This window comes from Theropithecus gelada, chromosome 14 (assembly GCF_003255815.1).
Source record: "Theropithecus gelada isolate Dixy chromosome 14, Tgel_1.0, whole genome shotgun sequence".
Classification (NCBI taxonomy): domain Eukaryota; kingdom Metazoa; phylum Chordata; class Mammalia; order Primates; family Cercopithecidae; genus Theropithecus; species Theropithecus gelada.
In genome coordinates this window covers 64,219,410-64,244,817 of record NC_037682.1, presented here as the reverse complement: position 1 = coordinate 64,244,817, position 25,408 = coordinate 64,219,410, and the positions used below count along the sequence as shown (strand labels likewise).

Here is a 25,408-nt window from a genome sequence, read left to right as displayed (position 1 = left end):
CGTGATCCCCCCGCCTCGGCCTCCCAAAGTGCTGGGATTACAGGCTTGAGCCACCGCGCCCGGCCATTAGTTTCATTTATGTATAATTCAGCATGTTCTTACTGAATGTCAGGCACTCTGCCAGCTGCTGGGATTATATAAATGATTATACATAGTCTAGCCCCTCAACAGTGCTCCCAGTCATTTACAGAGACAAGCCTGTAAACAAGGAATCACAATGCAGAGTGATAAATGCAGTGGTAGCTGCACAAATATGTAGGCAGCACTGATGTAAGTAGTGGTGAGCTCCACCTGAGAAGTGAGCAGACTGGTGTCTGGGAAGTGTTGCAGGGTAAGTGACCTTGAATTGGGTCTTAAGGATGAGTTGGAGATTGCCAGGAAGGCTAAGAGGGATGGACCTTCCAGACAGAGGGAACAGTGTATGCAGAGGCATTGGGTGGGGGTTAGGGAATGACTGCAGATGGAATCATCTGCTGCAGGATTGAGGAGAACAACAAGAAATAAGGCCAGAGAGTGAAGAAGGTTACACATGGGAAGGACCTTGTAAGGCAGTTCTAGGGAGCTCATTCTCTATTCTGAAGGCCGTTAAAGGATTTTAAGCAGGACAATGTCGAATTCACACTTGCATTTTAGATGGACCATTCTGACAGGGTAGAGGAGGAATTGGAGGGGAAAGATTATCAATGGTTCTTGACTTTTTAGGGATAATGGACTCCTTTGGGAATGTGATAAGAAGCTATGCTCCTGTCCTCCAAAAATACATTTAAAATATCTGGAGATTCCTAAAGGTGATCTTTGGGAATACAGTAAATAGATGTTAGCAGAGTATTAGAAGATTGAGTACTCAGTGGATTGTGAGAATTGATGGAAAAGGAGGTATGCATGGTGACACCTCAGTTTCTAGTTTGAGTGAATAGTTAGATATGTGGGTCTGGAGAGCTCAAAGGAGTAGTTTGGCAGGAGACAGGGATTTAGGAGTATTTTCCATTTGCTTGGGAGTTAAAACAATGGATGTGACCGAAATTGCCCAATGAAAGTATTTAAAGTGAGGGGGTGGTAGAAGAACAAGTCCTTTACTCAGGATACCAGCATTTAAGGTGTGAGCAGGAAAGAGGATCCAGGCAAGAAAACTAAAAGGTATCAAAGATGCTTTGTGTCCGTTTTACCTGCTGAGAACAGACACAGCCTAGGGAGGAAAGAAACTTCTTTGCCGTCCTTGCTGAGACTTTGTCATTGGTTATGCCATTCCTAGTTTCACTCTTCTCCTGTGTCATGTGAGCATTGCTCTTTAGCAAGAAGCCTACTCAGCTGGGTCCACTTTTGTCAACGTTGGTGTTTCTGGGTAGAGGGCAGTCTTACTGGTTCAGGTAGCCCCAGGGTGCTTGGTATGGAAATCTTGTTGGCCTGATTGTTCTTTCCTTTCTCTCCAGCCCTCAGAGTGCCATCTTCAGAGGCACATTGGTGTCCTAGAGAAAGTTTGGGCTTCAGTACCAGATATCTGAATGATTCATCTAAGCTCTGTTACTCACTAGATATGTGATCTTGAGTAAATGACTTAAAGTCCCTGAATTTCAGTTTTCTCATCTGTAACGTAGTAATAACAATACCCATCTTATAGGGTTGTTAGGATGATTAGAGATAATCATATATATTTAAAGCACGGTGACATTTAATGCAGAATTTCTCTATGGAGATGGGTTTTGGCAAAGTGTAAAGCAGGAAGCCTGCCTGGGAGGTATTGAGCAACTCACCACTCAAGGGGTGCTAACAGCTGAGATGTCTGCCCATCATGGATTCTGTAAAGGGGATTCTTGCCATGGGTCATTGGATTATCTGGCCTCCAGTGCCCCTGTCTGCCGTGTGATTTCTAGTGTTCTTAAAGCTCTAGGCTCACTATCAGAGCAAGTAATGTTCTTTTGTTTTGTTTTGTTTTGTTTGTTTTTGGGACAGAGTTTCGCTCTTATTGCCCAGACTGGAGTGCAATGGCACGATCTTGGCTCATTGTAACCTCTGCCTCCTGGGTTCAAGCGATTCTCCTGCCTCAGCCTCCCAAGTAGCTGGGATTATAGGTACCACCACCACGCCTGGCTAATTTTTATTTTTATTTTTATTTTACTAGTATCTTTTAGTAGAGATGGAGTTTCACCATGTTGGCCAGGCTGGATTCTAACTCCAGACCTCAGGTGATCCACCCGCCTCGGCCTCCCAAAGTGCTGGGATTACAGGCGTAAGCCACTGCACCCAACGTAATATTCTTAAAAGAAGTGGAATTTGAGTTGGGCTTTGGAGGATGAAAATGACGGGGAAGAAGAAAAAAGCGGAGGGCACGGCTTAGAATGTCTGTGAGATGAAATAAATGTGGAGAGAAGTATGAGGATCATAGCTGTTCCTCTGCCAACCTATTCCCTGATCTCGACCACATTCCATTCAGTGCCTTGAGCCCTACCCATGCCCACTCCAGGAGTGTTCCACTTGTGGCTGGCTGATGGGTGGGGGCCCTAATCCTCAGATGGAGGAGGTAATAAATTAGTGGTAACAGTAAACAAGTCACCCAGCCCGGGATGCCGCTGGCTGCTTATAAGTAACTGTTATAAACATTGGGTGTCTGGGGCTGTCAGAAATGCAAGCAAGCATTTTGAGTGCCTCTCATATGTACAATTAAAACAATAAAACACGGCAGAAACGCAGCCAGAGCGGGCTATAAATCAGCTTCTCTTCTCAGCTCCAAGTGGCAGCTGAATAAAGATGAGTGGGGCAGAAGCTGGGTTGGCATAGGGCCCTTCTGGGGGTAGAGGACTTGGACCAACCCCACCAGCCTGAGTGCCCCGTTCCCACAGCTCCAGGGTCTGCAGGGCCTGGCCTGCTCCAGCTGACCTCCCCATCTCTGTGTCTTCAGATGGGCGACAGGACGGTGCAAGCCGGCACATCACAAACCAGTGGACAAGTGCCCTGGAGTTCAGGAGATGGCTAGGACTCCCTGCTGGCGGTAATGGAACTGCTCTGTATAATATTTCTCCCCCTCCCCAGTACATGCCAAGGATGGTCTCATCTGACTATCTTTTTTACTCAGTATAAGTTAACTACCCAGCACCCACTGTGTGCCCAGCCTAACCCAAGCATAGCAGAGAGAATGCATGCCCTTGGAGAGCAAAAACTCAGCTGAGAACAATAAGGCTCCCAAGGAAATAAGAATCCCCTAGAGAGCTTGTTAACACAGGTTCCTGGACCCTACCCTCAGATTCTGATTGAGTATGTCTGGGGTGGGACCCGAGGTTTTGCATTTCTAATAGGCTCCAACCCTTTGGAAAGCATGATCTCGACTACAGGTATTAGTTGTGGTCTTGTGCTTGAACTGCTTAAAAAACTCATCTGGGCCTTCACCTCCCTACTAGAGATCTTATTTTGCCACTTTAAGCTTCACTCCTAGAGAGGCTGTGTGTTTAAGCTATGGTATTATGTGTGTGCAGAACACTAAATAGCTCTGACACCTGGAGCGATTTTCTATACCTGCCAGAGGCACTGTCTCCTTATTTGTAAAAGAAAGGTTATTGGGAGAGTTAGAGGTAGTATGGTACATTTACCCCTAACCTAAACCCTAGAACATAGAAGAAATTCTGTGAATGTAAACCTCTGTTTCTACATCCTCCTCCTCATTATACTCTTAACGGAATGTCAGTCTTTGACACAGCCTTCCAAACGCTTTTCTCTGGTAGCAAACTATTACCCTCAAAGAGCCAAATAGTATTTAGAGTCCAAGGAATGGCTTAGCCATTACCTAATTGTGTGACCTTGGCAATTCTTTTTTGCTCTCTGAGCTTGATTTTCTCATCTATAGAGAATAATAGTTCCTACACCATAGGCTTATTGTAAGGCCCAAATTGGAGGACTTATGAAAGCGCTTGAGAAAATACAAGGCATTATGCAAATATAAGGTGCTTGCAAGAACAGTAATTAGTAATAATAAAGACTTAAGACATTACCAAGACAATATTTGACAAAGCGTCCAGTCAGAGGTACAGATAGCAAGGACCGTAAGAGCTTAGAGAAGAGAATCTCTGGCTGAAGAAGTCAAGGAAATAAAATGACATTTGAGCCTCAAAGTATCGGAAGGTTTTGGACAGCTGTATGGAGGGTTGACAGGTGGGTGCAATTGAATGTGAGTAGAGAAGGGGTGTGCTATGTTCAAAACATACAGAGTGGTCGAGTGTGGTGGCTCATGCCTGTAATCCCAAGACTTTGGGAGGCTGAAGCAGAAGGATTGCTTGAACCCAGGAGTTCAAGACCAGCCTGGGCAACATTGTGAAACCCCGTCTCTACACAACTTTTATTTTATTTTATTTTATTTTATTTTATTTTATTTTTTATTTTATTTTATTTTTGAGACAGAGTCTTGCTGTGCCGCCCAGGCTGGAGTACGATGGCATGATCTCAGCTCACTGCAACCTCCACCTCCTGGGTTCAAGCAGTTCCCATGCCTCAACCTCCTGAGTAGTTGGGATTACAGGCATGTGCCACCATGCCCGGCAACTTTTTTGTGTTTTAGTAGAGATGGGGTTTCACCATGTTGCCCAGGCTGGTCTTAAACTCCTGAGCTCAGGCGATCTGCCTGCCTCGGCCTCCCAAAGTGTCAGGATTAGTAATGAGCCACCATGCCCTGCCCAATATTTTTTTTTTAATTAGCCAGGTATGTGCCTGTGGTCCCAACTACTCAGGAGGCTGAGACAGGAGAATTGCCTGAGCCCAGGAGATCAAGGCTGTAGTAAGCCATGGTCACGCCACTGCACTCCAGCCTGGGTGACAGAGCAAAACCCTGTCTCAAAAAACAAAAAAACCACTCAGATGTGAGAAACAGAAAAATTATGTTTCACGCTGGTAGGTGAACATGTTAGGGTGAAGCATGCACACAGCAGAAGATTCATCTTAGAGAGTGATGAGCAATAAAGATGCAACATTAGTAGAGTAGGGCCAGATCAAGACTCTTGGACTTTATCCTTTAGACAGAGAAGAGCCTTGAAGGTCCTAAAGGAGAGGGCACTGCAGGAATTGATGCCTTTCAGGATAGAGAAACAGAGGGAGGTGATAATGAGATGACGATGGTGATAGCTGCAAGGGTAGCAGATAGTATTGATTGATACTTACTTTGTATTCACAGTAACCCTATAATATAGGTAGTAACCCTATAATAAAGGAAACTGAGGCAGAGTGAGGCTGTCAAATGCCAGCAGAACTATCTCCTGCTCTTATATAAGACCCAACAACCATATCAGCCTGCGTGTGCCCACAGCTTAGTCAGCTCAGATCTCTGGCTTGTCCAAAGGCTTGGGAATCTGCCAGGCCAAAAGCTGTGTGGGCAATTTATTATTTTTAATAATGTCACAGCCCCTTCCTCATCCTTGTCCAGGCTCACTCAGAGCCTTGTCACACTCCGTGGCCAATGTTTCTACATGTCATTTCTCCATAGTTCTGGTTCTGGCCACCATAGAGTTACCAGGATACATTTTGGCCAACTGCATGATTAAATGAATCAGCCAGTTAGGTTGATTATTTCCATCCTTTTAGCCCTCCAAACTCTGTGTGTGTGTGTGTGTGTGTGTGTGTGTGTGTGTGTGTGTGTGTATCTGTCTGTGTCCTAGGAGAGAGAGATAGACTAGTTGACATGTTTTATTAAACAGAATAAATTTGATGCATTTATAAAAATAAGAAAAAACAGAATTGGGTGGCAAAGAACTAGTCTTATGATTTTTAACCGATTTACATATTTTGTGTATAAATATTTTTTCATCAAAAGTTCCAAATCAGGGATGGGTCCCACACACCACACAAAATATATTAGAGACATTTATATGGATAGCAGGAAGGGAGACAGAGGGCTGAAATTTTCCAGGCACCTAGTGATTGATAGGGGCTGAGGCTCCCCCTGACGCTTTATTGAGTTTCCGATGATTATCTCTCGCTGAGACATTTTTTACAGATGACGGTCGAGCTGTCACAATGGACCATGGGGGAAAAAAACCCAACAATAATAACACTTTAATCTTTTTACTGCACTGCTCCCTAGTATCTCAGATTCATCTTCCCTGACGCACGCAGTTCATTATTCTGCCCCTCCCTGGATGGGAAATAAAGGAAAATATATATATATGTAGACACACTTACCCACATACATACACACACAGACTATATAAAAGAGACCACCTCAGAACCAGAGAGGGGCAGAATTTATTGTTCTTTTTGCAAGTATTGAGGTTTATTAGTAGAGATGCTGGGTTGGCTTGGAATTGGCTATTAATTACAGCATTTTGTATTTGTTTTTTATTGCGAGTTTTTAACATCTTGAAGAAAAGGCAGAGGAGAGGCAAGCAGGTGTAGAGATGGGGAACACAGAGGAACCAAGTTTGACCAACCGAGTAGCATATCTGCCAAGAGGCAAAGAGCCGCCACCTTCTTCTTGTTGCCAGCCCTGCCCCAGAGAATCCGTGGAGCTCGAAGAATGCTGCTTTGGATAGGATGAGGGTGGGAGAGGAGGGGGAGGAGGGTGACCTCAGGGTACTTATAGGACAAATCTAAGGGAATCTAGATACTTGTGAGCATATCACTACTCTGAGAGTTAGGAGAGGTAGGAAGTAGAGAAGGTTAAAACAGAGTTTTGATGGGTCTGTAGATAACCGAGTAACAGATTCTTAAGTTTGCCCCACCTTATGAATTTGGTGATGTGAAGGTGAGATGTGGGCTCTGGAAAGCACTCCCTGGGTCTGCACTAAAAAGAAGGGTCCTGAGCCAGAGAGGATGCTGCACTGACTGTCATGGCCACAGGCAGGGACAATAGCCTGTCTTCTTCAAGTTCCTTGCCATCCTTCCTGGTCTACCCCTTCCCTTTCATGGAAGTGAGAGAAAATGGGTTTGGGGTCACTGTGGGAAGGCTGCCCTTGAGGTGTCTCCAGTGGAATAAGTATTGTCGACCCAGTCTTTAATTCATCAACTCTATTCTGAGCCCCGATGCTACACTAGAATGGGTTGACAATGAGGTGAGGTCCTATTCCTAAGGAGAAAACTTCCAGTCCATGGGCAGAAACCATGTCTGTGAGAATCATTTTCAAGTAGGGGATAGTCCTCCAGCCATCGGCCAGCCTAGGTGACCATGAGTGCCTTCTCTATGTAAAGGATAAAGACATGTTGAAGACACAGTGTGTGTCCATCAGGAACCTGTTTCCTGCCTGGGGAGACAAGCTTAACATCCGTTTACTAAAGAAGTGTTTGTTAAGCAATCTGCCATGCTTAACAGAATACACATGAAACAATCTGAGAACACACAAGACTATGTAAAAGGAAATGTTGACTAATTTGATGTAAACAGAAGGCATAGAGGAAAGGGAGATCAGTGAAAATCAAGATGCTTGAATTGTAAAGTGTGGGTAAAATGTACATAAATAAGAGAAAGCATAATAAAGCCATGTAATCACTTAGAGAAAAAGAGTTATAAGCCTTGGAGTTGAACTTTCCAGCTCAGTCAGTGACTGCCAGTGTGACTTTTATGAGATACAAAACTTCTCTAAGTGCCAGTTTCTTCATTTATTGTATAGGAATAATAATGTAACAGCCTAGTAGGGTTCTTGTGAGAATAGTCGTAAAGTTCCTGGCACAGTACCTGGGCACATAGTGAGTGTTCAATAAATGGAACCATTATTTTCTTACTGTTCTGTTGTATATTTACTTATCTGAGTATTGGAGGAAGACTCTTAGTTGTGGGATGTTAGCCTTCAGGACTCACCTGTGACTCTCCACTAGTATGAAATGGGCCACACTAGTATGGAATGAGCCTGAAAGATTCTACAGTGTTAGTGTTAGAGGTGATTCTGGCCAGTATTGGAATGACATCAGGAAGAGGAAAGGATACAATAATAAATTTATTACCATTTATTGAGTCCTTACTACATGCCAGGCAATATGCTCATCTTCTTACATATATTTTTTTAACCTAACAGCTTTATTAAGATTTAATTTACATACTATGCAATTCACCATTTGTTTTTATGGAGTGTGAATTATATATCAATTAAAAAAAGAAAGAAAATGAATGATACAAGAGCTTTAAATAGAAAAGCTTCTCTTCCCCTCCTCTCATACCTCACTAGATTTCCTACCTCATTTCTTTTTTTAAAACATTTTGTATCAAATCTATTTTAATTTCAACTTTTATTTTAGATTCAGGGCCTACATGTGCAGATTTGTTACCTGGGTATATTGCATGATGCTGGGGTTTGGGGTGTAATTGATCCCATCACCCAGGTACTGACTTAGTATCCAGTAGTTTTTCAACCCTTGCCCCACTTCATCCCTCCCTGCTCTAAGAGTCCCTGGTGTCTATTGTTGCCATCTTTATGTCCATGAGTACCCATTGTTTAGCTTCCACTTATAAGTGAGAACATGTCGGCTGGGCAGAATGGCTCATGCCTGTAATCCCAGCACTTTGGGAGAACATACAGGCTGGACACAGTGGCTCATGCCTGTAATCCGAGCACTTTGGTAGGCCGAAGCAGGTGGATCACTTGAGGTCAGGAGTTCAAGACCAGCCTGGCCAACATGGCAAAACTCCGACTCTACTAAAAGTATAAAAATTATGCGGGTGTGGTGGTGCGAGTAGCCTGTAGTTCCAGCTACTCGGGAGGCTGAGGCACGAGAATCGCTTGAATCCAGGGGGCAGAGGTTGCAGTGAGCCTAGATTGTGTCACTGCACTCCATCCTGGGTGACAGAGAGAGACTCCATCTCAAAAAATTAATAATAATAAGTGAGAACATGCAGTATTTGGTTTTCTGTTCTTGTGTTAATTTGCTTAGGATGATGGCTTCCAGCTGCATCCATGTTGCTGCAAAGGACATGATTTCATTCTTTTTTGTGGCTGTGTAGTATGCCACGTAGTATCACATGGAATAGTACCATGTTTTCCTTATTCCGTCCACCATGGATGGGCACCTAGATTGATTCTGTGTCTTTGCTATTGTGAATAGTGCTGTGATGAACATATGAGTGCATGTTTCTTTTTGGTAGAACAATTTGTTTTCTTTTGGATATATACCCAGTAATGATATTGCTGGGTCGAATGGTAGTTCTAAGTTCTCTGGGAGATCTCCAAACTGCTTTCCACAGTGGCTGAACTAATTTACATTCCCTCCAACAGTGTATAAGCATTCTCTTTTCTCTACAGCCTCACCAATAAGAGCCATTCTGACTGGTGTGAGATGGTATCTCATTGTGGTTTTGATTTGCATTTCTCTGATGATTAATGATGTTGAACATTTTTTCATATGTTTGTTGGTTGCTTGTATGTCTTCTTTTGAGAAATGTCCTTGTCTTTTGCCCATTTTGTAAATGGGATTTATTTTTTGCTTGTTGAGTTAACTTCCTTATAGCTTCTTGGCCAGGTGTGGTGGTTCGCACCTGTAAGCCAGCACTTTGGGAGGCCGAGGCAGGTGGATCACCTGTGGTCAGAAGTTCAAGACCAGCCTGGCCAACATGGTGAAACCCTGTTTTAGAAAACAGGATTTTCTAAAAATACAAAAATTAGCCTCGTGTGGTGGTGCACGCCTGTAATCCCAGCTATGTGGGAGGCTGAGGCAGAAGACTCACTTGAGCCTGGGAGGCGGAAGTTGCAGTGAGCCAAGGTCACACCATTGTACTCCAGCCTGGGTGACAAAGTGAGACTCTATCTCAAAACAAAACAAAACAGACAAAAATCCCACATAAGTTCCTTATAGATTCTGGATATTAGACCATTGTCAGATGCACGGTTTGCAAATATTTTCTCCCATTCTATAAGTTGTCTGTTTACTCTGTTGATAGTTCGTTTTGCTATGCAGAAGCTCTTTCATTTAATTAGGTCCCATTTGTCAATTTTTGTTCTTGTCACAGTTGCTTTTGAGGACCTAGTAATAAATTCTTTGCCAAGGCTGATGTCCCAAAGGGTATTTCCTAGGTTTTCTTCTAGGATTTTTATAGTTTTAGGTTTTGCACTTAAATCTTTAATCCATCTTGAGTTGATTTTTGTATGTGGTGAGAGGTAGAGGTCCAGCTTCATTCTTCTGCATGTGAATAGCCAGTTATCCCAGCACTATTTATTGAATAGGGAATCCTTTCCCCGTTGCTTATATTTGTTGACCTTGTTGAAGATCAGTTGGGTATAGGTGTGTGGCTTTATTTCTGGGTTCTCTATTCTGTTCCATTGGTGTGTGTGTCTGTTTTTGTACAATACCATGCTGTTTTGGTTACTGTAGCCTTGTAGTATAGTTTGAAGTCAGGTAATCCGATACCTTTGGCTTTGTTCTTTTTGCTTAGGATTGCTGTGGCTGTTTAGGCTCTTTTTTGGTTCTATATGCACTTCACCATTTAGAGTATATAACTCAATGGTTTATATGGTATATTCACAAGAGTTGTGCAAACTATCATGACAATTAATTTTAGAACATTTTTATCATGCCATAAAAAGACCTCTTTTCATTATCAGTCACTCTCCATTTCTCCTCAACTATTACCAGCCCCTGGCAACCAGTAATTACTTTCTGTCTCCATAGATTTGCCTGATCTGGACATTAAATATAAATTGAATCTTATTTTATTTTTTGAGACAGGGTCTTGCTCTGTCCTCCAGGCTGGAGTGCAATGGAGTGATCATGGCTCACTACAGCATTGACTTCCTGGGTTTAAGGAATCCTCCACCTCCACCTCAGCCTCCTGAGTTGCTGGAACCACAGGCATGCGCCACCACAGCCCCCAGCTAATTTTTAAAATTTTTTGTAGAGATGTGGTCTCTCCACGTTGCCCAGCCTAGTGTTGAACTCCTGGGCTCAAGCAATCCTCCTGCCTCAGCCTCACAAAGTGCTGGGATTACAGGTATGAGCCACCATGCCCAGCCTCATTGTGGTTTTGATTTGCACTTTCCTGATGGCCAGTGATATTGAGCATCTATTGATGTGCTCTTTGGCCATTTGTATGTCTTATTTGGAGAAATGTCTATTCCAATCCTTTGTCCATTTTTTAAGTTAGGTTTGCCATTGACTCTTGTGAGGTAGGTGATATTATCTCTGTTTTGGAGATGAAGAAACTGAATCTCACAGATGTTAATAAAGTCACACAGTCAGTTTTGCTTTCCAGACTTGCAGACTCCAGCCCCCATGGTCTTTCTAATACACGTTGCTGCCTGCTGAGGATTTACACTGGGGTCACCAGGGTCCTCTATGTGGCAGGAATGGAGGGGGAAAGGAAAAAGGTGGGAAGGAAAATCTGTTTGAAGGCTGGGTGCAGTGAGTGGCTCATGCTTGTTATCTTAGCACTTTGGGAGACTGTGGCAGGAGGACCACTTGAGCCCAGGAGTTTGAGACTAGCCTAGGCAACATAGAGAGACTCCATCTCTCTATATATTTTATTTAATAAAAAAATGTTTTTTGGCCAGGCACAGTGGCTCACACCTGTAATCCCAGCATTTTGGGAAGCCGAGGCAGGTGGATCATCTGAGGTTGGGAGTTCAAGACCAGCCTGGCTAATGTGGTGAAACCCCATCTCTACTAAAAATACAAAATTAGCTGGGCATGGTGGCACGTGCCTGTAATCCCAGCTACTCAGGAGGCTGAGGCAGGAGAATCACTTGAACCCGGGAGGCGGAGGTTGGTGAGCCAAATTGTGCCATTGCACTCCAGCCTGGGTGTCAAGAGTGAGACTCCATCTCAAAAAAATAAATAAAGTAATTGGAATACACTTCATGCTGAAGCTCTTTACGCTTTTTTTTAGTTTGAATGGTGGTGGAAAAGATGAAAATGATGAGATGAAGTAACTGATCCAAGTTGGAAAGTCGGAGACCTTTCTGGTGGGTTGTAGACAACTCCCTCACATACACACACATTGTAGATGCCATTCCTGAGCAGTGGCAAGAAGGGGCAAGTGCTCTGCTTCTAACTGGTTCTGTGATGTCTCAGCAGGGTTTTAATTTGTGTAGAGTCTTCAGTGAGAGGAAGCTGAGAGACCAGAGGCTTCTTCCTAGAGACTCTTGATAAGAAGTTAGCTTAGTCCCTGAGCTTCAGGTTGTATCATTCGACCCTGAGTTATGTGAGGCTTGGGCCTGTGGGCATTGGCAGAAGCTGCACAGTACAGAAGATAGAGCAGAGGCCATGGAGCCACTCAGACTTAGGGTCTAGTCCTAGCCTACCACTGACCAGCATTGCAAGTTGAGCAGGCCACCTAACTTCTTTAAGCCCGTGTTTCCTCATCTGTTCAATAGAGATGATAGTACTTGAACTGTCGGCCCTACATGGATTGTCATGAGGATGAGGGAGTGATTGCCTTGAAGTGCTCCCTATACTTTAAAACATGATACAAACATAAGGGGTTATTCTCTTATTTGTCTTATTAGTCATAGAGGTTCCCTCTCATGAAAACATGTTCACATCTTTAAAGACAAGGGCACTGCTAGACATTCCATAACATTAGATGGCACCGGCTCCTGGGAGTGGCCAGTAGAGACCAAGAGGGACTCAAAGCTAGGATTGCCTTCCCCTGCAGAAGTGAACAGTAAATAAAGCTTTTGTTATCTAGAGACCACTGCAGGATTTTAATGAGGGTTCGGCTGTCAAAAAGAAACTGCTGAGTGACACCCAGTGAAACAGATGGCTTTTAACTCAGAACTCTATTCTCATGCTCACTGTGCCCTCCCTCCCTCCCTCTCCTCCCCTCACTCTCCTCCCCTCCCCTCCCCTCCCTCCCTTCCTTCCTTTTTTCTTTTTCTTTTTCTTTTTTCTTTTTTTTTTTGAGACAGGGTCTGGCTCTGTCGCCCAGGCAGAGTACAGTGGCATGATCTTGGCTCACTGCAACCTCTGCCTCCCTGGCTCAAGTGATCCTCCCACCTCAGCCTCCCGAGTAGTTGGTACTACAGGCATGAGCCACCACGCCCAGCTAATTTTTGTATTTTTTGTAGAGTTAGTGTTTCGCCATGTTGCCCAAGGTGGTCTCAAACTTCTGAGCTCAAGTGATCTGCCCCCCTCGGCCTCCTAAAGTTCTGGGATTACAGGCGTGAGCCACTGTGCCCACCTCACTGTGCCTTTCTGACAGGAAAAGTATATGCAGGATTCCTCGAATGAAGCCTTTTTTCACAGAAAAAATACACTTTTGGAAGCCCATGATGAGATAATAACAAACATTTATTGAGAGCTACTATATGCTAGGCACTGTACCCAGCCCCTTTATTCATAGTGTCTCATTTAATCCTTACAACCTCCCATGAAGGCGCTACTGTTATTATCCCCACATATAGATAAAGGAGCCTGGCACAGAGAGGTTCGGTAAATTGCCCAAGATTACACAGTCAGTAAGTTCAGAACTGGGATTGAAACATAAGTGGTCTGACTCCAGAGCCCCACCAAATACTGCTGACTGGTATTACTTTTATTTTTATTATTCCAAAACCAAAGATAATATTAAGACCTTGTTTATGTTTTATGTATTTATTTGTTGATTCAACAAGTATTTGTCGAGCACATACTTACGGCCATACGCTGCTGGCCAATGGAGAAGGTAGTCACACTTACTGTCTTCATTGAGTTTTTTGTCTAGTGGGGAATTGTCAAGTAAGCAGGTGCTTGCAATGGAATGTAATAAATACTAGATTTAGGAGATGCCTAAGGTGCTAGAGGAGCTCTTAGGAGCAATAACTACCTCAAACGTAGGAGGAATCACTGGAAAAAGTGACTTCTAATCAGAGGCCTTCTAATCAGAGGCCTAGCGGTGTACTGGAGTTAGCCAACTGAAGTAATGGGAGAGGGGAAGATGTTCCAGGTAGTAGAATAGTATTTACAAAAGCTCAGAGGCAAGAAAGAGCATTAGAAGGGTGATGATGAGAGATGAGACCTAGGTGAGCAGTGAGCCTCCTCTGGACATTCCTTATTAGCTGGGCTATGACACCAGCACTCTCTTGACGTTTGCGCCAGAATAGCCCCAGCTGTGTTCCTGAAGTTCGTCTGCTGTTTATGGTAAGCACCCTGGGTATAGCTCTGTCATTGCACGTGTGAAATTGTATTATCATTTGTCTGCTCAGTGGTCTGATTCTTGCATTAGGATGTTAGCTTCTGAAAGTCAGGAGCTGTGTCTTATTTATTATTATATCTCCAGGAACTACCACCATGCATTGGTGCTCATTAAATGTAGTTTGTTGAATAAGTGATGTGTTTTCTTTGTAAAATGGATTACACTTTTCTTGCTTCCTTGAGCCAACTATCACTTTTTGTCAGGTTCATCATTATATCCAGCAGTTAATGTCCTATGTGGCAGTTCAGTGATGCCCTTAGGGCCTTTTGAGGTGCTGTACTCTGAATTCCTTTTTCAGCTTTTCATTGTCCTGTTCTTTTCCCTGCCTGCCTGGCCAATGCTTGATTGTAATCAATCTGCTTGGTTCTGTAGCATCCTCCCTGGCCTTCTTATTTCCTTCTCCCAATCTGCAGTGGACTGGAAATAAGATCACCTAGCATGATTTGATAAGACTGTAACTAAGGGCTAGTAATCTCTGACTGAGGTCCTAAAGGGATCTCTTATGGGAAAAGTGTAGATGCCATTGCACATGGGACTTGTATGTTAGAGGCCTTTTAACTTCCTGTTCTTCCTGCTCCAGGAAAGGTCAGATAACACCCCTGGGGCAGGAGCAGGGGGTTCATCAGTCTGGAGAGGCCATGGCAGGAGTAGAAGGCTCATTGACCACTGATTCTATAAACCACAAGAAACTGTTGTCTGTTTTCCAGCTGCACATTCCACCAACTTTATTTTGGCCAAATATTTGAAATGCTTCCATCCACACTAGCTTATTTGAGTGCTAGCTACAAACCTTAGACCATTTTCTATTAAGGGCAAATTCTGCAGAGACTGTGTTTGCACCTTCACCCAAACAGGAAAACAGGATGGAATAAGAGCCAAGGCTGGGACCAGGATATCTGGGCTCTACTTCTTTCTTGGTCTCTGATTTCCTCATTTGGAAACTGAGGGTGACATTATGATATGTGAGAAAGAGTGAGGCCAACCACTTATTAGCTATGTGACCTCTGAGCCTCCATTTCCTCATCTATAAAATGGGAATAATAATTACCTACTATGTAAGGTAATTATGAGAATTAAGTAAGATTAACTGTGTCAAGTGACCATGTCAGGTATAGAGTAGAAGGTCAGTGAGTGAAATCTATTAGTGGCCAGGTGCAGTGGCTCATGCCTGTAATCCCGGCTCTTTGGGAGGCTGAGGCGAGTAGATCACTTGAGGTCAGGATTTCGAGACGAGCCTGGCCAACATGGCGAAACCCCATCTCTACTAAAAATACAAAAATTAGCCGGGTGTCATGTCAGGTACCTGTAATCCCAGCTACTCAGGAGGCTAAGGCAGAGAAATGCTTGAACCCAGGTAGGGGCTGCAGTAAGCCAGATGGTGCCACTGCCCTCCAGCCTGGGTGACAGGTCAAAACTCCATTAAAAAAAAAAATCTATTAGTATTAGGAAGAGGCATGGCAGTCTTCTGGCTTTTGGAACTTTGTATAGGATGTTGAGTATTGTGCAGTGGGGAGAAGCATAGACTCCATTCCAAGACCACTTGAAAAAGAATGGTTTAGGAATTGTCTGGTACTTTTGACTACATAGGTAAGGTCGCCTCTTGACTGAGTGTGCCCCTTTATCCAGTGAGAGGTAAGAGGAACCTGTCCTCTGCAGATCCTGTGCTGTGGACTCAAGGAGAAGAGAAGTACAGGTAGTCAGGACCCAAATTCTACCCCTACAAACTCAGCTCAGGAGGGAATGTAAGACAGTTGCCTGGATAACTTCCACGTGGGGGCTAGAAAGAAGCTCCGTCGCCTGAGCAGGGGAGAGAGTGCTCTGTGGGGTCTCATTTCCCAAGGGAGGGCCCCAGAGGTGGGGTAACGTTCTAATTTATTGTCCAAACTGGAACTGTCTATAACAACAGACGAAAACCAGGACCACCCTGGCTAAACAGGGTGTGTGAAGTCACCCAACCCAGAGAGTCTTGGAAAAGTGATGGACTGGTTTTATATTATTTTATATCAAATCAGAGTGAGAAAATCACAAATATTAGCACTAGAGTGAGCCTGGGGGATTTTGGTTCTTTGACCACATGAAACGCTTGTTCTTCTTTCAAAAAAAATGTTTACAGGTAATTATTAAGGGTAAAAATGCAGATTACAAAATTGCATTTACAGTAAATTCCAATTTTGTAGGGGATACACACACACATGAAATTTGGAAGAACATATATCAAAATCTGACATGTAGTTTCTCAAGTCACTGAGATATCAGTCCCTTTTCTTCTTTGTACTTTTCTATGATTTTAAAAATTTAATTGCTTTTATAAATTTTTTAAGTTTTAAAAAGTTAAGACCACTTACTTACTAGAATGTAAACATTTTCAGAGCAGAGAGGTGTATTAATCTTCTGCTAAAACAGCCTCTGTCTGCTGCCCCACTCTTCCCTTATCCTACCCCAACCTGTTTTCTTTACCTGCATAACTTCTCTTCATCCTTTAAGACTCCTGTCTTCTGGGATCCTCTCTTCATGTCCAAGTTGAGCTAAACTCTCCTGTGGCATTCTGGTATATTTTTCTGTTATACCTGTAACAGAGCATTTATCTCAAACAGTTCTATAAACATCTGGTTATTGTCTGCCTCCCTCATCAGTTAGATGAGGGACCTTATCTGATCTATTTCATGTCCCCAGGATGAATCCTAACACATAACAGATGTCAGTAAACACTGTGGAACTAACTGGCCTCTGTTTTGCCTCTTCTTACCCAGCACAGATGGCCAGGAACATAGTAGGTGCCATTTTATGCTTAGTGAGTACGTAGATGAGTGAGTGAGTGAGTGAATTAAAATGCCATGAGAAAACAGGTGAGATTGGTGACTCATGCTGTCATTGCTAATGGAAGGGTTTGTGTTGCTGTCTCCCCAGTCCTGATCACCCGAGAGGATGACTTCAACAACCGGCTGAACAACCGCGCCAGTTTCAAGGGCTGCACGGCCTTGCACTATGCTGTCCTTGCTGATGACTACCGCACTGTCAAGGAGCTGCTTGATGGAGGTGAGAACAGAGGTGGAGGAAGGGTGGGTGGGGGAGGTGGAGGAGGAGTGGAGTGGGGTTTGGCAGGGGGAGAGAGTACTTGGCAGCCTCTCTATTCTGGAAATAACATACTTCTCCAGAGCCCTGGTATCCTCCCAGAGCTAGGGATGCCTCGAGAGCAACTTTGCTTGCTGAGAATGGCAGTGCACACATGTGGTTTGCCCTCCTGTGGCTGATGTGTGTTCTCTGCCTACATGTGTGTGTGATGCATCATGCCATCCTGCCTGTCTGTGTATGCTGTGAGAGTTTTCTGGATTGCTGCTACCCCTAAAAGTGTTCTCTCTTCTCCCCCGTGACCTCTAAAGCAGAGCTAATGAAACAGAGAGGCTCTTTAAATCCCTACTAACCCAGGTCACAAAGACACCTTCTTTGGTCCCACCCCAGTCTCAGGCCCCTTTCATTACTCTGGGTCATGGCACCCTATTCTTTTCCGTCATTACACTTGTCACAACCTGAAATTGTTTTTGTTTGTTCAATAGTCTTCTCCCTAACTTGTCTCTGAGCTTCTAAAAGGCGAGAACCATGGCTGACTGGTTCAAGTGTCCCCAGCATCTACTATAGTACTTGGCACTTAGTAATCACTGAATAAATATTTGTTGAATAATGAATACCCTCTCTTTGGAGAACATCAGTTAATTGGAGCGACAATATATGCCATCCCCAGACTCAGGCTGGGCAAGTGTGTTACCTTCCAGACACATCCCAGTCACTTTGTTTCCCACTTCCCCATGTCCCACGCCGGCCTCTCCTTGGGAGGGGGTGGGAAGCAACTTGCCAGGATGTGTGGGGCACAGACCCCTGAGTGAGTGCATGGTACATGACTGCCTGTTCATGCCCCCTCTGCTGCTTTTTGAGGGCCAGGGATCCTCTCTTGGGGCTAGACCCCAGGGTCTTCCTTGTTGGGATCATTCTTCATAGAACCTGAGCACTTCTGGAAAGGTCCTCAGAGGTCTCTGGGCCACTCTGATGATTGCCTGCCTCTCTGCCAGCAGAACCCTCTCCAACAGCTGGCTAGCTGACATTTTTCAGAGACAGAAGGAACCCTCCTTCTTCCCCAGAGAGTTAATCCCATTTTACTTCATCCTTGACTGGTTGAAACATCTTTTTTTTTTTTTTTTTTTTTTTTGAGACACGGAGTTTTGCTTTTGTTGCCCAGGCTGGAGTGCAATGGCACAATCTCGGCTCACCACAACCTCCGCCTCCCGGGTTCAAGCAATTCTCCTACCTCAGTCTCCCAAGTAACTGGGATTACAGGCATGTGCCACCACACTTGGCTAATTTTGTATTTTTAGTAGAGACAGGGTTTCTCCACGTTGGTCTCGAACTCCCAACCTCAGGTGATCCACCCACCTCAGCCTCCCAAAGTGCTGAGTTTACAGGCGTGAGCCACTGCGCCCGGCGTGGTTGAAACATCTTTTTAATGAGCTGTGGTCTTCTTCGTAACTTATGCCAACTGTCTTTTGCTACCTAATCACTTTTCCAAATACTAGTCTTCAAAGAAAGTTCTTTTAGTCCCAGAGCTTTTGCCTCCGCAGGCCCAGCATCCCCAGATCATCTTCTGATTGGCTTCTGGGGACTTCCCAGGAACATGTAATCTTGCCACTTTCTGTCAGCCACAGCCATGCTAGCTTAAAACCCAGGCCTGGCCTGTATCCCCAAGCCTACAAGGGACCTGCCCCAGAGCAGGTCATATGCTTTGGTCTGGGGCACAGCCACTGAAGGGCAGGACTACTTGTGGATGTGGCAGCAGTGCTTGGGATGACTGATGCTTCTGCAGCAAGAACTTGCTGCTCTCAGAAGCAGAGACTTAGAAAACGTCCCCAAGCAGAATGCTTCTTCCTTTGTCCATTGGAAAGCTCTGTGGCAAGACATTTGTAGCTAAGATTTGGAGTGTTCACCAAGGACATTCTCTCTGCCGTGCCTTAAAATCAATCAGTACTCCCAGCTATTGTCCAGTAGTTTACATTCTCTGCTTCCCCCAACCCCCAGACAGAGAATTCACTTTATAAGGAGCCCCTCTTCCTAGCCTTCTAGATCGAACACCTTTGAAATGAAAAGACAAGGGCCTTTTATGAAACTCCCTCTGTCCTCACCCCGCAGGCCAAGGCTGGCCCTTTGAGCCGTTCCAGGGCCATGGTTCCTGCCTGTTGACTTGGAACAGATGCCCTTAGCCCCCACCTTTACATTTCTCCCACCTGCCTTTTTAGCCAGCATCCATTTACACCCCCTGCCCTAGCCTCCCAGCCTCAAGGGCCAAAACCGTTAACCCACTATTTCTCCCTCCCAACCCTGAACAAGTTGCCATCACTCAGGGCCGGAGGCTGCCAACTTCTGACCTCCCTTCCCCCTGACCTCCCTTCGTCTGCCTGTGTGTGTGACCAGCCAACCGAGAGGCAGGATCCTGCTCTATCATTCTAGGGGCTGTTGCCAGTAATATTTCCAGAGTCTTTTGACCTCAGCTGAACCTCTCCAAAGGGTTTCAGGAAAGGCAAGGGAGCCTACCTTCCTGCCCATCCGGCTGGCTTTTTTTTTTTTTTTTTTTTTTTTTTGAGACAGAGTTTCACTCTTATTGCCCAGGCTGGAGTGCGGTAGCACAATCTTCGGCTCACTGCAACCTCCACCTTCAAGCGATTCTCTTACCTCCAGCCTCCCAAGTAGCTGAGATTACAGGCGTGTGCCACCACACCCAGCTAATTTTGTATTTTTTTAGTGGATGTGGGGTTTCTCCATGTTGGTCAGGCTGGTCTCAAACTTCCAACCTCAGGTGATCCGCCTGCCTGGGCCTCCCAAAGTGCTGGGATTACAGGCATGAGCCACCGCGCCCAGCCCCATCTGGTTTTCTTGGGCTGTGCTTGCCACCAGCCTTGCTGCAGTAACTAAAGGGAGATTCTGTGAGATCCAAAGCAGGCCTAAATACAGAGGCCAGCCTGTGCTCACAGGGCCCACACAGAACAGTTTCCTTGAAATTACTTAGTCCTCTGGGATTTAGGGTCCCCAGACCTTAGAGGGTTAGAGCTGGAAGAGTCAGCTGCTCTTGCTGTCTGACCAGAAGTCCCCATTTGAGCTGGGAGGAGGTTCAGACAGAAGCATCAGGCTGATAATGTGGAAAGCTCTCTGGCCCATTAGAAGGTGGCATGGAGTAATAGAAAGGGAACCTTAGGCTTCAGAATCATGCCAACCTAGGTTTGAATCCCAGGTCACCCACCTATTAGCTGTGTTGTCTTGGACGTGTTTCCTTAATTCTCTAAGCCTCAGTTTTCGTACATCTAAAATAACACCTGTTTCACAAGGATAGCATGAGGATTGGTGGTATTTTTTATGAAAGCCCCTGGCAGGCACATGGTAGGTGCCCTGTTATAAGTAGTTATCGTTGTGACATGTGTAAAGAACTCAAACTCTCATTCTGGCAGCTGTAATTCCATTCCTCCCCAATATGGAACCTTTAAGGCCTCTTAATTTTGTCTCTACCTACAACATTCCTATCCTGCCTAAAGTGCCGTCATGTTCCCTCTTTTCTTATCTGAATCCTCAGACTCTTCAAGGCCTCCCTCTCTTAGGAAGCCTTTCTTGGTCGTCTGGTCTACTCTGATACTTCCTCCTCCAAACTTGTATAGCATTGTACAGCTTAGCACAGACCGCTTAACATCGCCTCATTTTCAGGAGATGCTGTGGCCTAGTGAAGAAGAAACAAGCTTTGAAGTCAGACCTGGGTTTAAATCTCAGCCCTGTCAAGTGACCCTCGGCAAGACACTTGCCATCTCTGAGACCATGGGCCTCAGGGGATCCTAAGACAGATCAGGCAAACTGTCACTGACCCTGAGAGGCTTTCACACTGTCAGAGGAGACAGATGTGGAAACAGGCCATGATAATGGGGTAGGTGCTCTGACAGGCGACTGGACAAGGGACTCTGGGGACGAACAGGGGGAAATGCTGTATTCTGCCTGGTAATCAGAGAGGTGGAATCAGTTACAGAAAGCTTCCTAGAGGAAGGCGTGCTTAAGCCTTATCAGGAAGGATAATGGGAGTTTGCTCGAGTTCTCCAAAAGGGTTTTGAGTTAACTAGTGCCAGTCTTCTACTCTCAACCACCACAGAAAAGTACAGAGACCCTCGTGTTTTTTACCTTGAAAGATGCTGCTTTTGCCTGTGTTGATGGCTTATCAGCAGGAAGGCTCTGCTTCAGCACTTGAATGCAGGTGTGGTTGGAGGGAGGGAGGAAGGTGGGGAAGAGGCAGTAGGACTAGAAAGAGGAGTGATCAGGAAAGGTGGCTGGAGTCTCATACTTCAAGTTCCTGAAGATGACTCATCTTGATATTTCCAGGACCGTTAAGTTGCTTTGACAACCAGGTCCTTTCAGGAATGTGATCCCACTGGCAGATCCTTCTTCCTAAAACATATCTGTAATCATGGCAGTTTTTCTTGACCAGGGTTCTTCCAGAGAATTGAGCCCTCATTCTCCAAGGCATCCATTGTACACAGGAATTGACATCTCTTCCAGGCATCTAAAATGGTACTAGCTATATATATACACCTTTGGAAGCATTGAGAAAATCACTAGTCAAATATTTTTTTGTATATGCTTCAAAGGAGAACCCCCAGCTAAGAGAGGTTGCAAGGGAAGGGCATGAATATTGGAGTCAGGATCTTGGGACCAGCCCTGCCGTTTAATAGGTATGTGATCCAGGGCAAATTACTGACTGTTCTGAAGTTCTTTTTCCTCATCTGGAAATGGGGGTGTTGCCACTTACCTCCTAAGGATTTGTAAGGATTAGGACATATGTACTTCTACAGAGTAGGTACTTTTTATAAAATAGTCTCTGTTATTAACTTCAGAAACACTCAGTGCTCACTCATTTAAAAAAAAAAAAATCCTAACCATACTAATGTTTTTAACTGGTTTTAGAGTTGCTCTAGTCTGACCCTCGCCTACTTTTTCCCCCTATTGGAGCCCTAATACTCCAGCTACACTGTGTTCCCACTTTGGTGCCTTTATTCTGGCAGTTCATTCAGCCTGTCTTTTCCCTTTAAGACCATTTATCATGCTGGTGGAGTTCTTTTTACCAGTCAGTCCCCAGCCTCATGCCACCTTCCTTCTGAAGTCTTTCCTGTTCTCTGGATTTGGGTCCAGTCTCACTTACTAGACCAAGGTAGATGAAGGCCAGGCCTGTGTCTTTTTTTTATCTCCATCATCTCCTTTGCTACAATGCCCTGCATGTGGTTTAGTATGTTTTTGGATTGGATGCACTGACAAATCTCCAAAACCACTGTAGGTTTTCTTTTGGGAGTTGTGGTGCTTTACTTTTTGGTCTACCCTTTGCTGATCCCCTTCCCCGACTCTTAATTTCCTAATGTGTCTGACTTTTTAGAGCTTCACTTATGAGCCACCTCCTCCTGGCTACCTTCCTTCTCCTTATAGTCATAATACCACTTCCTTTTCAGTCACTGGTGCTCTCATTTCAGAAACACTTGGGCTTTAACAAAACCTAATACTTTCCCTGGGGCCTCTCTCAGCCTCCTTCACACCTACTTTAGTGAATCCTCCTTGCCCCTATCTCCAAGTCTGTGCTCAGTTATCAATGTTAACCAGCCGTCATCAAATGAGTCCTTAAGTTCCCCACCATCCCTGCCGGAGGAAAAGATCCTTTCCAGTGGGGCCATGACCTTTAACAGCCTCTTGGCTTGTTGTCAGGACCCAGAACTTAAGAGTTCCGCTTCTTGTTCCACTTCACTGTCTGTCCATCTGGTGGCACTGCCTGATGTGGAGGGAATCAGCTCTGCCTCAGGCTGTCTGTCTGTGGAGTTGAAGCTCCACACTCTGATTCCCTCCAGCAAAACAGAGAAGGGGAATGAGCACTGGGTGAAGTATCAGATGTTCTGGCTCTGCCACCAATAAATCCTTTCACCTTTAGGCATATCCTTTCTCCTCCTCAGTAAAATAAAGAAGTTAGGATAGCAGATCCCAAGGACCCCTTCCAGCTCCAGTATTCTTTCACTTACCAAACACTTACTGAGCATCTCTGCTGCCACAAGGCCTGCCCTAGGCACCAGGGAAACAAAGATGATCCAGACATGATTTTTGCACTTAAGTAACTCACAGTTCGGTGAGGAAACCAGACATTTTAACCAAGAATTGCTATCTGGTATATTAATGGAGATCTGTAGAAGGTGCTGTGAGATCACAAAGAAAAGACCTTTTAGATCTTGAAGAGGGCAGGGAAAGCATGATGTAGGAGATGGTGTTCACAACAAGTCTTGAGGGATGAACGCCAAGTATACAGGTGGCTGAGGTAGGAAGGCGGAGGGAGCAACGTGTTCAAAGGCATGGAGAATGAAGCAGCATACTTTACTCAGAATATTGCGGATAGTTCAGAAGAGCTGGAGGGTATCAGAGGGCAAGAAAGCTGGAGCTGATATTGAAGGTCACTAATGTAAGCTATGCTGAGAAGACTGGACTTACCCTGCAATGGAAAATCATTAAGATTTAGAGGAGGACTAGGATAGGCTTTATGTTTAATGTGAAAGATGATTTAGGCATTTCTAAAATGTTTATCAGTAGCTGAATGGATGAATAAATTGTGGGATGGTCACACAATGGAATAATATATAATGGGATTGAGTGAACTCTTGCTCTGTACTACAGCACAAACTCACATCAGGTCACAAGCCAAACATAGAAGAGTGCTTACTGTATGCCTGCATTTAAAGTCCAAAACAGAGAAAACTAATCAATGGCATAAGAAGTCAAGGTAGTTCTTAACCTTGAGAGTGTGGGTAGTGACTGGGAGAGGCCGTGAGGGGTCTCTGGGATGCTGTAATGTTATTTCTTTATGTAGATGCTGGTTATGTGGGTGTGTCCATTTTGTGAAAATTGAGTTGTATCTTTATGTACTTTTTGCGCTTTTCTTTATGTGTTACACTTGAAACAGGTTTAAAAAAATGAGGGGAGGGTGGGCTCAGTGTCTCGTGTCTGTAATCCCAGCACTTTGGGAGGCTGAGGTGGGTGGATCACCTGAGGTCAGGAGTTCAAGACCAGCCCGGCCAACGTGGTGAAACTGCGTCTACTGAAAATACAAAAATTAGCCACGCATGATAGCAGGTGCCTGTAATCCCAGCTACTTGGGAGGCTGAGGCAGGAGAATCACTTGAACCCAAGAGGTGGAGGTTGCAGTGAGCCAAGATCATGCCATTGCACTCCAGCCTGGGCAACAAGAGCAAAACTCCGATTCAAAAAGGAAAAGAAAAAATTATATTTTTAAAGGCATGCAAAATATAGCCCCAAATTTGTCATTAATTTCTATAAACATAAAATTACTCTAGTTGCTATAAAAGTTTCCAGATACTTACTGTTTGTATTTATCCCATCAAAAACTGGTGGCAAAGTTCACTGTCTGGCACCAATACACAGACCACCCTTAAAACATCACTGCTCTGCTGGTACTCCCAGGCAGAAAGGGGAGACAAATGAGCAAAATAGAGCCTCTGCCCTCAACTAGCTTGAAGTCCAGTGGTAAAGACATTCTGACACAAATATAGTCACACTGTGTGGCAGAGAGGTCAGAGCACTGCCATTATGATGTAGACATCAGGGACTGTGATCCACCCCAGTTCTGCCACATCCCACCCTTCTCTAACATGGCACTTCTCTAACATCACTTTTTTCCTCTATAAAATGAAGAAATTGTGTCAGGTGATTGAATACTAAAGGTTTCTTCTTGTTTGGATTCAAATGGTAAAGGCCCTCCATGTTAGCAGTTATCTGGGGGAGGGATGGGGAGAGATTGCTAATGGGTACAAGGTTTCTTTTGGAGATGATGAAAATATTCTAAAATTAGATTATGGTGATGGTGCACAACTCTCTAAGTATACGAGAAACCTCCTCTAAATTGTATACTTTAAATGGGTGAACTTTATGGTATGTAAATTACATCTCAGTAAAGCTATTAAAAAAGAAAAGAAGAAAAAAATCCTCCATGCCTCTCAAAACCAGAAAATCTTGTCTTGGATGTCTGACTTGTTGCCTGAAAGCAGGCTGGAAAGCCAGGAGGACCGGATCGACCCCACAGCTAGTGTGGTAGAGGAGATGAGCCCTTCTGTTGTATAAAACAGTTTCCTTTTAAAGAGTATCATTTAAAAATCTGCAAACCTCTCTCTTCCCTTCCTTTTTATTGATTTCCTGTTATTATTTTAACAAATATTTATTGCATCCTTGTAAAGCTTAAAAGTCTGGTAGAATATAGGTGTTAGGCAAATAGTTACAAAATTACCAGCT

General features: G+C 44.4%; 1 protein-coding gene across 4 annotated transcripts in view; it reads left to right on the top strand.

Annotated features, from left to right (window-relative positions):
* The window catches only part of CLPB (ClpB homolog, mitochondrial AAA ATPase chaperonin), a 149,388-nt gene that overhangs the window by 66,001 nt on the left and 57,979 nt on the right, over positions 1-25,408 (top strand). For 3 of the 4 annotated variants that reach the window (XM_025356858.1, XM_025356857.1, XM_025356859.1), the window contains one exon: positions 16,973-17,101. In XM_025356858.1, coding sequence (XP_025212643.1) covers positions 16,973-17,101 — 129 coding nt within the window. Of the gene's footprint in view, positions 1-2,896; positions 2,987-16,972; positions 17,102-25,408 lie in introns of all 4 variants that reach the window. The other variant, XM_025356856.1, reaches the window with a different exon arrangement.